Source organism: Sporothrix schenckii, assembly GCF_000961545.1.
Source record: "Sporothrix schenckii 1099-18 chromosome Unknown Cont43, whole genome shotgun sequence".
Lineage (NCBI taxonomy): Eukaryota > Fungi > Ascomycota > Sordariomycetes > Ophiostomatales > Ophiostomataceae > Sporothrix > Sporothrix schenckii.
In genome coordinates this window covers 1,297,277-1,310,424 of record NW_015971144.1, presented here as the reverse complement: position 1 = coordinate 1,310,424, position 13,148 = coordinate 1,297,277, and the positions used below count along the sequence as shown (strand labels likewise).

At 57.7% G+C, this 13,148-nt stretch overlaps 6 protein-coding genes across 6 annotated transcripts; 3 read left to right on the top strand and 3 right to left on the bottom strand.

The window, feature by feature from the left end:
- Positions 1 to 499: 499 nt before the first annotated feature.
- On the bottom strand, positions 500 to 1,159 carry SPSK_02760 (DNA-directed RNA polymerases I, II, and III subunit RPABC2; the record flags this gene model as incomplete). Its single annotated transcript, XM_016729626.1, has 3 exons — positions 500 to 656; positions 728 to 1,048; positions 1,122 to 1,159. The coding sequence occupies 3 exons, from the start codon at positions 1,157 to 1,159 to the stop codon at positions 500 to 502; spliced, it is 516 nt and encodes a 171-aa protein (XP_016589151.1).
- Positions 1,160 to 1,676: 517 nt separating this feature from the next.
- SPSK_02337 (C2H2 transcription factor (TFIIIA)) lies at positions 1,677 to 3,637 on the top strand (the record flags this gene model as incomplete). Its single annotated transcript, XM_016729209.1, has 2 exons — positions 1,677 to 1,755; positions 1,830 to 3,637. 2 exons carry the CDS (start codon positions 1,677 to 1,679, stop codon positions 3,635 to 3,637), a joined length of 1,887 nt encoding a protein of 628 aa, XP_016589150.1.
- A 530-nt stretch (positions 3,638 to 4,167) lies between these two features.
- SPSK_02330 (zip metal ion transporter) lies at positions 4,168 to 6,165 on the bottom strand (the record flags this gene model as incomplete). Its single annotated transcript, XM_016729202.1, has 3 exons — positions 4,168 to 5,820; positions 5,887 to 6,017; positions 6,078 to 6,165. The coding sequence occupies 3 exons, from the start codon at positions 6,163 to 6,165 to the stop codon at positions 4,168 to 4,170; spliced, it is 1,872 nt and encodes a 623-aa protein (XP_016589149.1).
- A 256-nt stretch (positions 6,166 to 6,421) lies between these two features.
- SPSK_02865 (uncharacterized protein) lies at positions 6,422 to 6,700 on the top strand (the record flags this gene model as incomplete). Its single annotated transcript, XM_016729727.1, has 1 exon — positions 6,422 to 6,700. The coding sequence occupies one exon, from the start codon at positions 6,422 to 6,424 to the stop codon at positions 6,698 to 6,700; it is 279 nt and encodes a 92-aa protein (XP_016589148.1).
- A 987-nt stretch (positions 6,701 to 7,687) lies between these two features.
- On the top strand, positions 7,688 to 8,758 carry SPSK_02622 (endonuclease G, mitochondrial; the record flags this gene model as incomplete). Its single annotated transcript, XM_016729490.1, has 1 exon — positions 7,688 to 8,758. The coding sequence occupies one exon, from the start codon at positions 7,688 to 7,690 to the stop codon at positions 8,756 to 8,758; it is 1,071 nt and encodes a 356-aa protein (XP_016589147.1).
- Positions 8,759 to 9,117: 359 nt separating this feature from the next.
- Positions 9,118 to 11,199, bottom strand: SPSK_02316 (polyadenylation factor subunit 2; the record flags this gene model as incomplete). The annotated part of the gene is made up of 2 exons (XM_016729188.1): positions 9,118 to 10,866; positions 10,927 to 11,199. 2 exons carry the CDS (start codon positions 11,197 to 11,199, stop codon positions 9,118 to 9,120), a joined length of 2,022 nt encoding a protein of 673 aa, XP_016589146.1.
- Positions 11,200 to 13,148: the final 1,949 nt, after the last annotated feature.

Genomic DNA, 13,148 nt, shown 5'->3' with positions numbered 1-13,148 from the left:
CTGTTACTCGCGGTGGAAAAGAAAAGGAACTCCATTTGGCAAGGCGTTTTTTTGTTTACTGGTCGAAATTCACGCATGTGCATATTGTAGCTCGAAGAGCTGCGTCTTCTACAGTTGACAGAAGGAAACGTTGGGAAGACGCTGAAATTAAACATGAAAAATATGAAAACGTTTTTCTACCCAACACAAATGACACGACGTAAATCACAATCACAGACATGCATGGCGTATTGCATTTCGTATTATAGTCGTGACAACACAAGGCCTACTCCTACTCACAAACTTCCAGACCCATCCTTTGAGTTCTTAATATATACTTGTATATCTTTTCCGATTATAATTTCTTCTACCACATTCTAAATACCATCCAAAGTTTCGTACGCAAATTAAGTTTCGAAAATAACGCCTTCGCTAAATGCAGACCCGGTCTCGCAGTCGGCCACGTCGCCGTGGGCATCCGTAGACATTCCACCCATCCCCCGCCCTGACTGTCTACCAATTACTGCAGCAGTTCTTCGCACGTCCAGTCCTCGTAGAAACCGTCGGGTAGGTACCGCCGCACGATGAGAGGCACCTTCTTCTCGCGCAGCTCCTTCATCGCAATCTGCAGCGGGTCTGTCTCGCCCTCGAGGTCCACCAACACAGGTGCGTTCATGCTATTTGGTCAGTACGCTGGTTTTTTGGTGTATTCCTGCTGCTGCGGAATCGAGGGGGCCCCAAAGCGTACCTAATCTGCAGCGCACGGGTGCCCAGGATGCGCGCCCGCTCATACTTGGTCATGAACGGCGTCGTCGTCCGCTGGTCGTTGGGAATCTTCTTGTCCTTGTGCGACTTGACATTGTTGACGCGGCCGCCGTTCTGGCCGCTGTTGGCACCGCCGCCGTTCTTTTGGTTTGCAGCCGCCGACGGATCGCCCGACACAATAATGTCCATGTCTTCCTCGCCGTCGCCGTTTTGGTAGCCGGCGCCCTCGCCCTCCTCGTCACCCTCGAGCACTTCGGGATCGTAGTACTCCTGGACATCGTCGTCCTCGTACAAAGGTTCGTCGCTGCGTGTTGTGTGTTAGAAAAGGACGACGTAATCATGGACATGCACATGGCCATTTCATGTGTCCGACTTACCCGCCGCCGCCAACATCGTCGTAGCCGTCGTCCGACATTATGAAAGGAGGCTATTCAAAAGTTGCGAAACGAGTGTAGAGGCGAAAAGAGGGAGGTGATCGATATCGCGGTGTCGTTGCGACGTGGTTGTCGTGAGGTCGGCGTTGCGAAGAGCAAAAGAATAAAAAGACAACAAGCAAAAAGATGGCGTCTCCCTGGTATTGTCTGCTTGCGAACAAAGAGGCTACAGGTTGACGAAGGCCAGCATTGGCTCCTTCCTTGCATAGCAGAAAAAGTTTGGAGGCGGCGCGGCCTGTGATTGGCTGACTTGGCCATGCACACAGAACGAGGTGGCTGAACTTAGGTGGCTTATCGATAAGCCCGTCCCCCACCCGAGTTTTGACTTTTTTTCTGCCCGTTGTATTTTTTGGCCTTCACCGCACGGAAAGAGCAGCCAAGGATCTCCCACACAACAATGGAAAGGCGGCAAAAGTGACTACATATCTACGTCGCCATTCCCAATCTATCGAAAGAAACAGACATGATTGAGCACACAGTCTGGATACGATATACAAGATGAAGCGGAAGGCGACCGACGAACTGTTGGCGGACCGGCCAGTACCGCCAAGTAGCGAACTACACCACAAAATGAAAGGTTGGTACAAGATGGCATCAAGGTTGGACTGAAGACAGTCGACGATTGGGAGAGCGGCTTCTAACATGCCTCAGACCAATCTACAAACACGCAGGCCCCTGCGGAGAACGAGCCATCGGCTACCGAGGTTGACCTCGAGTCCCAGGACGGCGACAGAGGATCCTCCGAAGCACACACAACACCGGTGACCACGGCCCTATCGACATCCTCCCGCCGCTTTCCCTCCGACCTCAAGACGATCCCTTGCACCTGGCCCAACTGCCCCAAGACCTTCAACCGACCCGCGCGCCTCACCGCCCACCTCCGCTCGCACACCAACGACCGCCCCTTTAAATGCACCCAGTGCCCCAAAACATACCTCGAAGAAAAGCACCTGCGGCAGCACATCAAGGGCTCGCACAGCCAGGAGCGGCAGTATTTCTGCTCCGAGTGCGACAAGGCGTTTCTGACGGCAACACGCTTGCGCCGCCACGCCGCCGTGCACGAGGGCCAGGAACGGTTCCGTTGCCGAGGCTACGACGGCTGCACGCGCACGTTTCGAAAGCATCAGACGCTCCAGCGTCACATCCGCGTGGACCACCTACACCAGCCTGCGTTCGTCTGCACACACGAGATTACGAACCCTGGCGTGGGCGGTGCATCCGGTACCAAGATGCCGTGCAAGGCTGTCTTTGAAAGCGCGGGCGCGCTGCGTCGCCACGTGGAACGCGACCACACGGCGCCCAAGTTCTGGTGCGAGGAATGCGGGAGGGCCAATGCCTCCGGACAAGGAGGCGGCATCGGCTTCGCGACCCGCGCGCTTCTGGAGGCGCATATGCGCCACGCCCATGTCAACTGCCCCTTTTGTGACGTGCGGTGCGGAGGCCCGGCGGACCTGCACAAGCACATCGATATGCACCACTCGGGCAAGAGCGTCGCCGATCGCAAGACAATTGCGTGCCCGCACCCCGGGTGCAAGAAGACGTTTACGCGGCGGGCGAACCTCAACGTGCACATCCGCGCAGTGCACGAGGGCCTACGGTTTGTTTGCGGCGACGATGCCGATGCGGCCAGCACACCTACTGCCCAAGGCACGGGGGCTGAACGGAAGGCCTTCCACGGCTGGACCGACCCCCGTTTGATTGCGTGGGGAGCGCGTGGCGAAGGCTGCGGCCGGGGCTTTGTGTCCAAGATGAAGCTCGAGGAGCATATTCGCTACGTGCATCTGCGGCACGAACGGCCTGGGCCGGTTATCGTCGTCGATGCCGATCCGCTGGCTGCGTCGTCCGCGGTCGCCAGCAGCACGCCAACGGTTTCGCCGTCGCCTACGCCGGGCCAGCGTCTCGGTGGTGCTACCGCTGGTGGGAACGACGACCTGGCAACACCCTCGGCGGATGTCCTCATTGATGCACTGCTGGGCACGAACCGGACCCTCGTCTGCACGCTGCCCGGTTGCGACGCGCGGTTTGTCCGCCACCACGATCTCAACGTGCACGTCCAGCGGGACCATAACCCTACGACGGTGGGGAGCGCTGTCGACGCTGAACATGTTGACGACGACAACGATTTCAACCCAGATGAGTTCTGGATCGGCGGCGGCGACCACATGAACGACGATGGCGCGGATGTCGGCGCACTGGCACCCCATGACGACGACATGTTTGAGACCTACATGAGTATGGACAATATTGACTTGGGGCTGGCTGCACAGGCAGAGCACAACGACAGCATGCTGCCTTCGCAGGTGCTCATCAACAACAATGACCCGCAATGGCATATGGATGAGGGCGAGATGCGGCGGCTGATTGGCAGCGATGACGCCAACGACGGAAAGGGGGGAAACGGTGGCAGTTCGGCTACCAGTGCCAACATGAACTTTCTCGACCCGAATCTGTTCTTATAGGACGGCGATGGATGGGGTAGTGATTAAAAGGAGTAAGGACTCGTCTGTTATCATTGTTTTTGGCGTTTAAAAGAGATACCCATGGGACTGTTATTATACTCAAAAAGAGGAGTATTTGTTTTCTGATAAAAGACAAAAAATAGAAATGCATTTTTATTTTATTTTATTTTTATTTAGCTTATTTTTCGTCTTCGGGTTCTCTTTTACAAAGACAGGAAAAGTCATTTTTTGTAAATAAAATAAAAATAAATGTACATATTATTGGACGACCGTTTATTGTCGAATGCATGCCCCTAGAAACAATGACCGAAAATGATTTATCACAGATGAAATACAGACCCAATAAATACCATAAAACAAAGGAAGAACGGCAAACGTGCAAAGAACTCCAGTACGGCGAGTACCCCTGAACGATCATAAATGCTGAGAAACCACGAACGGATGGAAACCAGGGCTGAAAAAAAGAACTCGAGAAAAGAGCGAGATAAAAGACGGACACAAAGTAACCAAAAACACAAGCCGTGCAGAGATCAGTGCGTGCCAATGGCATTGCTAATGCCGAGCAGCATCATGCCTAAAAAGGCAAATGCAACTGTCAATTGCCGGTTGTGGTGCAGCGTCAGGCTCTCGACAAACAGCTGAAGGGACACGGCCACCATGATGCCGGCGGTGACGGCGAACAGGATGCCGTATGCCGTGCCGTCGCCCGAGTCGTTGTCGTTGCGCGCCATATATTTCAGCCACAGGGCAGCACAGCCGGCGCCGAGCGGCTGGCTCAGGCCACCGAGGGCGGCGGCCCAGAGGATGGCGCGCAGGCGGCTGCCGAGGGCCATGTAGAGGGGCAGGGCCATGGCGAAGCCTTCGGCGATGTTGTGCACAAAGAGGGCCATGAACACATTGAAGCCAAGAGCCGGGTTGGCGTGGTTGGTGGCAAAGGTGATGAAGCCCTCGGGGAACTTGTGGAGGCCGATGGCGAGAACCGTCTGGAGACCAATGGACAAAAAGGCGTTGGCGGGGACGTGGTGGTGGTGTGGGTGACCGCCGCCGGTAGCGGCGCCGGCCTCGACATCCGCGTCGGGGTCGTCCTCGTAATAGTGGCCATGCTCGTGGCCCTCGTCGTGATCGTGGTGGTGGTGACCATCGTGATCATGGTCGTGATGCTTGGTGGTGTTGTTGCCGGCCTCTTCGTTAGATACGTTCGTCGAAGACTCGCCACTGCCGGCGGACAAGTGGGCATCGTAGTAGTGTTCGTCCGTTTCAATGTGGCCGTGCGTGTCGATAAGGTGCCTTCGTACTGTACCAGTTGCACCGGGAGACTCAGACCGGCTGACGCTCGCACTGGTATCGCCACCATTTTCTTCGGGCACGACTTCGGGTACTACGACTGTGGCCTCCCAGTTGGAGGACGGTGTGGAAGCTGCACGTTTTGGCGGGTGCGGGAGGACACTGCCACGGAGGGTCGATGTCGGCGTCTTAATCGTGATTGTCCGCTTGCACTCCTGACCACATGGGTCGGTGTAGCCGTAGCACGGGCCAAACTCGTCACAGTTGGACTTGATGTCCTGGACAAAGGAGATGACGCGGTTGCGGACATTGACCATGGACGGTGCACGCAGATTGGAGAGGGATCGCTTCGGCTGTAGGCCACCTATTGTGGGCGGGTTGGAGGCCGCGATGATGTCGTCGCTTCGTGTGGAGAGCCGGCGTTGCGGAGACGCCCGCGCGTCGGCAATGCCCGCCGGGACAGTTGCAGTTGCCGTTTCGACGGTTGCGAGGAGTGGAGTAGACTCGGTCGCAAGTGCGTCGACGGAGCGCTGGCGGAAGTACTTGCGTGAGACGAAGCGGGGCTTGGTGCCTACGCGGAAGTAGGTGTTGGAGGACGGTTCCTGATCATGGCCGTGGTGGTGGGCGTGGCCGTGACTGCGGCCATGAGAGCCGTGAGAGCCATGTGCGTGAGAGTGTGATGGCTCGTCATTGTCGTCATCGTCGTCATCATGGGTGTGATCACAGTCGACGACGTGGGACGGCATGAAGCGGTGGATGATGCGGGACACGATCTGCATGCCGACAAAGCCCAAGGCAAAGCCACCAATCATGAGCAGGCCGGCAGCCTGGTCGGTCAGGCCATCGTCAACAAGGTAGCTCTTGGAGGATGGCAGCATGCTGAAAAGGGAGGAGAAGATCTAGCAAGGTTAGCCATCAAGGTATGGTATGCCTGCACATATATGAAGCCGCCATGGGGGACTCACCATCACGCCGAAGCTGAGACTCAACGAGGACGACAAAAAGGCACTGCTATCCTGGATGTTGAAGCTCTTCTTTCCCGGCAGCATGCGGATGAAGATGTCGACACACACGATGCCCGCGCCGGCGACGCACGCTGGGAGTGTTAGAACGTAGAAGGGACAAGTCAATAACGTTCAGACGAACTGTCACGTACCGATGGCGCTGATCGCACACAGGATCCACCCGCGCGTGTCGTTGGAGATACTGCCGTCCGGAGACGCCATGGCCGCCGTGGTGGACATGGCTGCCTACCTCGATGACCACCGTGATGGTGGACGACAGGGAGACACGAGGAGAGAGGAGGATGACCAAAGGAACGTGTCAGGGATCAAGGGTCTGCTAACAACGCCACGACCATCGTCTTTCGAACTTGGGCACCAAAAAAGAAAGATCGTTGAGGCAAGGACGTAGCTTCAAAGTCTAAAGTCGAAAAGGGAAAAAGGAAGTCTCCGGGGTAGAAACAAAGGGGGCAGAAGAGACCAGGCAAGTCGAAACGAGATGGCAAGATACAAGATAGCGCCCGTAGTGGAGGCCACGGTTCCAGCGGGCAACGGCAGACGCACAAGGGACCAGCTGGACTGGACTAGACTGCGCGTGGGATGTGGGATGGCCTGGTCTGAGGCTTGCGCTGAGGCGAATGGGGTGGCCGTCAAGGTGCGCAAGTCGACCAGTGGCAGAGTGGACAAACGTGACGAGGCGATACCTGACGAAGGGCAGTCCAGCGTCGAGCACCAAGAGAGAAAGCGAGAAAAAAATCAACGGGGAGCCAAGAGCTAATGAATACGTTTGCTGTTTTGCAGCAATGCAGAGGACGCCGGATGAAGCGGACAATGAAGCCAGCACGGCCGGCTTGGTGATGGTCACTGTTAACGTGAGGGAAGAAGGAAGCAGCAACAGGATGGGAAGGAGTGAAATGAAGGAGCCTCCTACAGCGGCAGCTTGATCGTACGCACTGGAGAGCAGGGTGGCAGGACTTGGTGATCGACCTGTCACAGTAGTCGAGAAATAAAACAGAGGCGGCATCGACTCTCGATCTCAGCGCGCTGACGATAGGTCAGCAACAGGCAATCGCCACTGCGACTAGCGCCATACTGTGTACGGTGACGCAGGTGGACAGCAGGGTTCTCAGCTTGAAGTGAGGTGGATTGGGGAAGGTGCTCTAGACCCACGGGCACCGAGCACCCCACTAGCCAACCACAGGCGGCGGGTTCGAAACACGGTGAAGCCAGGGCGGTGGAGGCTTGCAAAACAGACCTAATTCTGCCACCATTGACCGCCAAAATTCTCAAAGTGGCTGCGAGGCTAGACCTACAGTTGTGTGCTGTGTTTTAGTGTAGGATGCATATATACCACAGAGCACGAGATAATAAAACACAGTGAAACGTAGTACGAGGCTGACAAAATTATGTATTTATCTGGAGGTCCTTGGAAGCATAGTATGTTCATGCTGGAGCTGTTACTATAGCTCGTTGCAGGGGGCATAGTTTGTAGGCACTGACGTACAACATATTCCGTACATCGACCACCACACCCAATATATCCCTCTGATTGGCTAGAATATGGAACTTAGTACCCTATCCGCCAGCTGTGCCTGAGAAGGCTGTCAAACTCCAGGGGCTCCGCCAGATGCTCCAGGGCGCTAAAAATAATTTTAGGGGACCCTGACCTCAAAACGGCAAGAAAAGATCAACATCGACCGGAACCTCTGATCCGAGGACGACGCCCCCCTCACTTCCACCCTTTGCCCCCACACTGGCGCCCACCATGTCCAAGTCCACTATCGCCGTCATCGCGGCCGTGAGTGCTGGTGCCGGTGCTGCCGCCACGGCCGCCATGTTCTCGCTGCGGTCCAAGCCGTCCGACCGTGCCACGCCTGTTCCGACGGCCACAACGACGACGACGACGACGTCGACAACTGTATCTTCGGCCGTGCCCGCCTCCAAGGTCTTCTCTGCACCACCGCCCGCCCCCGCCCCGGCACCATTGCCGCCCGTCCCTGCCACAGCCGCCGCTCTTGTCGACCCGGCCGGCCTGTTCCAATACGGCTTCCCCGGCCCCGTCAACGACCTCGCTCCCCGCAGCGCCCTCGTCTCCTCCTACGACCGCCGCACCCGCAACCCCCACTGGGTCGCCGAGCACATCACCCCGGCGTCCCTGGCCGTCCGTGACGGCGACCGCCAGCACTCCGTCTTTGTCGAGGACACCGCCGTGCCCGAGCCGTTCCGCGCCAAGCTTAAGGACTACTTCCGCTCCGGCTACGACCGCGGCCACCAGGTCCCCGCTGCCGACTGCAAGTGGAGCCAGGACGCCATGAACGAGACGTTTTTCCTCACCAACATGTGTCCCCAGGTCGGCGAAGGCTTCAACCGCGACTACTGGGCCCATTTCGAGGACTTTTGCCGCCGCCTGACCACGCGCTACCCGAGCGTGCGCATCGTCACCGGGCCCCTCTATCTCCCGAAAAAGGACCCCGTGGACAACAAGTGGTACGTCAAGTATGAAATGATTGGCAGCCCGCCCAACGTGGCCGTGCCGACGCACTTTTACAAGGTCATTTACGCCGAGACGGCGCCCACCACGGGGCCCGGCGGCAACCCGGGCGCCCCGGTGGCGCTGGGCGCCTTTGTGCTGCCCAACGCGCCGATCCCCAACACGAAGCCGCTGAGCGATTTCGAGGTGCCGCTGGAGGCCGTGGAGCGGGCGTCGGGCCTGGAGTTTGCCGCGAAGCTGCCGCCACAGCGGCGCCGGCGATTGTGTGCGGAGACGTCGTGCTCGCTGGTGGTCAAGGAGTACAACGACCGGCAAAAGCAAGTGGCCACAGGGGGACGGCGGTAGAGAGGACGCGAGATGAGAATGAGCATTTGTAGCATAGACAGCACAGCATAGGAGATATCATATCTGAATGTGAATGAGAATACAATGAAGAACAAATAATCGTTTTGCGTGGTTGATATTATACAAATAACTTGCTCGAGCCGCCAACGGGCGCTCCATGAGATACCTTGATCACGCCGTGAGAAATAAGTAATTGCGAACGGAAATCCCCATACCATGACACCTGTGCCCTGCAAAATGTATGTCCAGTTCGAAACCCGGGTTTGTGCCGCATATGTAAGAATACCAGGAATATGCCGCAGCTCCTCCATTTTTCTTCCTCGTCTCTTTCCTTCCTGTCGCCAACACAGCAGCGGAACCTACCGCCGCTGCGTGTACTGCCCCCGCTTCTGCTCTTCCCTGAGACTGTCTGCTTGGCTGGGCAGTGGTGCACGATTCCGCTGGCCCTGCTGCTCGGCACCGAGACCCGGCAGACCGGGAATGCCGGGAATGCCGCCACCACCCAGCCCTGGCAGGGCCCCCTGGAAGCCAGGTGGCGGCGGCGGCGGCGGGACCATGCCACCTACGCCTGCTGGCAGTGGCGGTGGTGGAATGGGCGGGAAATGGCTTCCTGGTGGGGGCGGTGGCAGCTGGAAGCCGGCCTTCTTCATCAACTCCAGCATCGTCGCCGGATCGGGAGGGTTCTTCATGTCGACGCCCGGAATCAGTGGCGGCAGTGCCCCACCCGCGGCCAGGACGCCCGGCGGCGGCGGTGGTGGCGGCGGCGGGATCATACCTAGACCAGCACCACCACGTCCACTGGTCGCACCACCGAGGCCGGGCAGCGACAGACCGGGCAGCATCGGTGGTGGTGGCACAGCGCCGCCACCATGTGCTGCAGCGTCTGCTGCAGCGGCGGCGGCGGCGGCGGCCGCCGCCTGCTGCTGTTTGAGCGGCATTTTTTGGTCGACAAGACCCTCGGCCTCGTCCTCCATCTCCTGCTCCTCCTCTTCCTGCCGCTGTCGCCGGTTGCCCCGCCGGTCCCATGTACCCTGCGCCTCGGCGGCCGCCTCGCCAATGTGGTACCGGTCGCGCGACACGTCTTCGCCCGGCCGCGCGCGCGTCCAGAACCGCGTGACGCGGTCGTTGGAGCCGGACACCAGAATGTGGCCCAGCGGGTGCCAGTCGAGCGACCAGATGGCAAAATCGTGCGCGTAGGGCACGCGGTGGGCCGGGTAGATGCTCTGGGCGGGGGCGGTCGAGGGGTCGGGGCTGTCGTACGGCGCGACGGTGACGGCCTGGCCCGGCGGGGTGTTTGGCTCGTCGAGCAGGTAGTGGAACAGCGCGCCGTCGCCGCCCCCCGTGCTCAGCAGGTTGCCGTGGACCGGGTGCCACGCCAGGGTCGACACGTCCTTGTCGTGGCCGCGCAGCAAGCAAATGTCGCGCATGGTGCGCAGGTCAAAGACGCGCGCCGTCTGGTCCCGCGCCGCCGTGGCGAGGCACCAGCCGTGCACGCGCTCAAACGACGTTTTCGTAATGGTGTTTTTGTGGCCGTGCAGCGTCGTCAGGCACCGGCCGGACCGCGGGTCCCAGAGCTTGACCAGATGGTCTTTGGAGCCCGACACCACCAGGCCCTTGGTCGGGTGCCAGTCGCACGTCTTGGCGTCCCAGCCGTGACCGGTCAGTGTCGCCTCGGGCCGCGCGGCGGCAAAGTCGTAGATTTTCAGCGTGGAGTCGTCCGACGCCGTGACAAACTTGGCATCGGTCGGGGCAAACGCCAGGTCGCGAATCGGGTCGGTGTGTGCCGACAGGTTCTCGACGTTGTTGAAGTTGGGCTGCCAGTACTTGATGTTGCCGTCGTGGTCGGCCGATATGAGCCAGTCGTCGCTGTACGAGTACGCGAGCGCGCGGATGGCCGAGTCGTGGGCCTGCATGATGGTCTCAAAGTTGAATCCCGTGCCGTTCCAGAGCGTGAACTCGCCGCTGCTCGAGGCGGTCAGCAGGCGGCGGCCCTCGGGTGTCCAGCGCACGACGTTGACGGGGTGCTTGATCTTGTTGAGAGACGAGTGTAGGTGGCGTGTGGGAACGGTATCGGCGGCATTCGTAATACGAGCCACTGGTGGGAGCATCTAGAGGGGAGTTAGAAGCGGAAGGAAAATAACATGAAGGGCACAGGGCAGCGGGCTTACGTCAACAATGTAGCTCACGCTCGGCCGCTCGGACTCGCCGCCGTATGCATTGCGGTACTTGGGATGTCGATGGCGCATCCAATGCACCAGGCTTGCGCCGTAATCGGTCACGGGTCGCCGTCCCCGAACTCTGACAAAGCCTTCGCCGTCCTGGCCGCCAAACCGCCCTCCATCTTGGCCTCCGTACCGGCCGCCGTCCTGGCCATACCGACCTCCACCACCACCACCGCCGCCGCCGCCACCGCCGTAGTCCCCTCGTGGATCGTACGCCATGGTTGGCGCACGCGCCCGCTAGGACGGAGGCCTTGTGTGATGATAACGCTGTAGAGGGAAGCCAATCAGATGCGCTTCACGTTAGGCTCCGTAGATCGTCGCAGTTTGTTATAAAAGCCGACGATCGTGACCAGCGCAGATGTCGTCGTCGTGGGAATTGCGAGCTTGTCGTAATTGCTATTACTGTGGTCGTCGTGTTCGTTGCCGTCGCTTTGGCGATGCGATGCACATTTCTTTGAGCTGCTTTTGGAAGCCGCGCTTTTTGCACTGCGTCGCGTTTTGGTTCATGGGGAAGGCACAAAAAGTGGAGCCAGCCTCATCGTGAGGAGCTCCGACCACTCAAGCTCTGGATCTGGCCGTGTCCTCTGATTGGCCAGAAATGAGCTACCCAAGTCCGCTTTCGTAACTGAGACAAACGACAATCGTCTTTTGTACCCCTTGCTCTTTTATCGACTCTACTCCGTACACGCGGCGCTGGACACTTAATGTTTGCTTTCAACTTGTCTTGGATTATGTTTTCTTTTTTCGATCATTTCTTCTCTTTGAGTTTATTGGGAAGACATGTCTCTTATTGCCTGCTGTCGTACCTGACAATCGTTCCTTCCCCGAAGAACACTGCATTTCTCCGCGCGCCCTTCGCCCTTCGTTCTTGCCTTTGTACTTGCTTCTTCCGCAAATGCCAATATCGTACATTCGCAGTCTTATCACATCGCTAGCTCGCCATCCCTTTCTATTTTCGGGGATTTTCACCAAACCTGTCCGTCGCTGTCTCTCTCGCCATTTTCTGGTGTCTGGTTCGACTTTACCCCGGCCTGTGTCTGCACCTACACCTGTGATTGGCCCCGGGGCGAACTAGGCGAACTACTGGATGCAAACTGCACGACAGGTGTGATGCCGGTGAGCCGCGGCGCGTTCTAGGCGTTGCCGTTGGCGTGCATAAGTGCTGTTGCAGAAAATGTATATTGTTCGTTCCTTGTTTTTTCTTCCCAAGATGCAGACGTTGCGAATGCCCCCGTTATCTTTGAACCTCTTCGAGCTCTTTCCACGCTCGGACACCTGCATCCTGTTGTGCAAAGTACCTGTAGCTCCCTCCTCCTTTCCTGCATCGAGCCTTGCATCCCTGCTTGTATCTCCCTCGTTTTCCTTTCGCTCCCCGAGGTTCCTCCCTCTGTTACTTTGCTCGTAGATGCTCTCGCCACTAGCCAATTCCAATTCGCGTGGGCCGAACGATAAAAGATATGGGACTGGCTCTAGATAACCGTCAATCCCCCGCGGACCTAACGAAGATCCCCGTCTTAGTAGGCTGTCAATCGGACGAGCTCTTCGACAAGGCAAGACAAGGCCACAATGCAGGACTCAAGAACATTGCATTTACCAATGTATTAATGTTGGAGTGTATGCCGTACAAGCAGACGCAAGTCATAAAGATTGCGCGATAGGGATTTGCTCATTTGCGGGCGAGTATGTGATTGGGATGACAGGCATTCGTCAGCCGAAGCATTGTCTTGGCCTGCTTTTGTCTTGGCCTGCTTCTGCCAGGTTGTCTCTGTCGGTGCCCGTTGTCTTTTATCTGGTACCTGGGTGTCTCTCATGTTGCCTCTTTCGTCCTCTTGTCCCTTGACTTGTGTGTTGGTGGCTTGAGAGAGGACTGCAAAGATACGGGGAGATATGTACATGTTCCAAATCTCATACCACACACCTCTTGGGACACTGTCACCTTGCTGACTCTTGGCCAGACCCTTTTCCCTTTTCGAATTCCTTTCGTCCTTTTTGTCGCAGTTTTCGTGATTCCTATTGCACTCCTGGCGTCGCGTTATTGTCCGAACGTGTTCAGTGTCGTATGCCGTCGCAAAAGATATAAACACTGTCGAGACCGTCCCATCTCGCTTTTTTATGGTCCTCCACTTTCACGTCACTTCCTATTTGCACTTCCTCCTTTGCCAATTGAA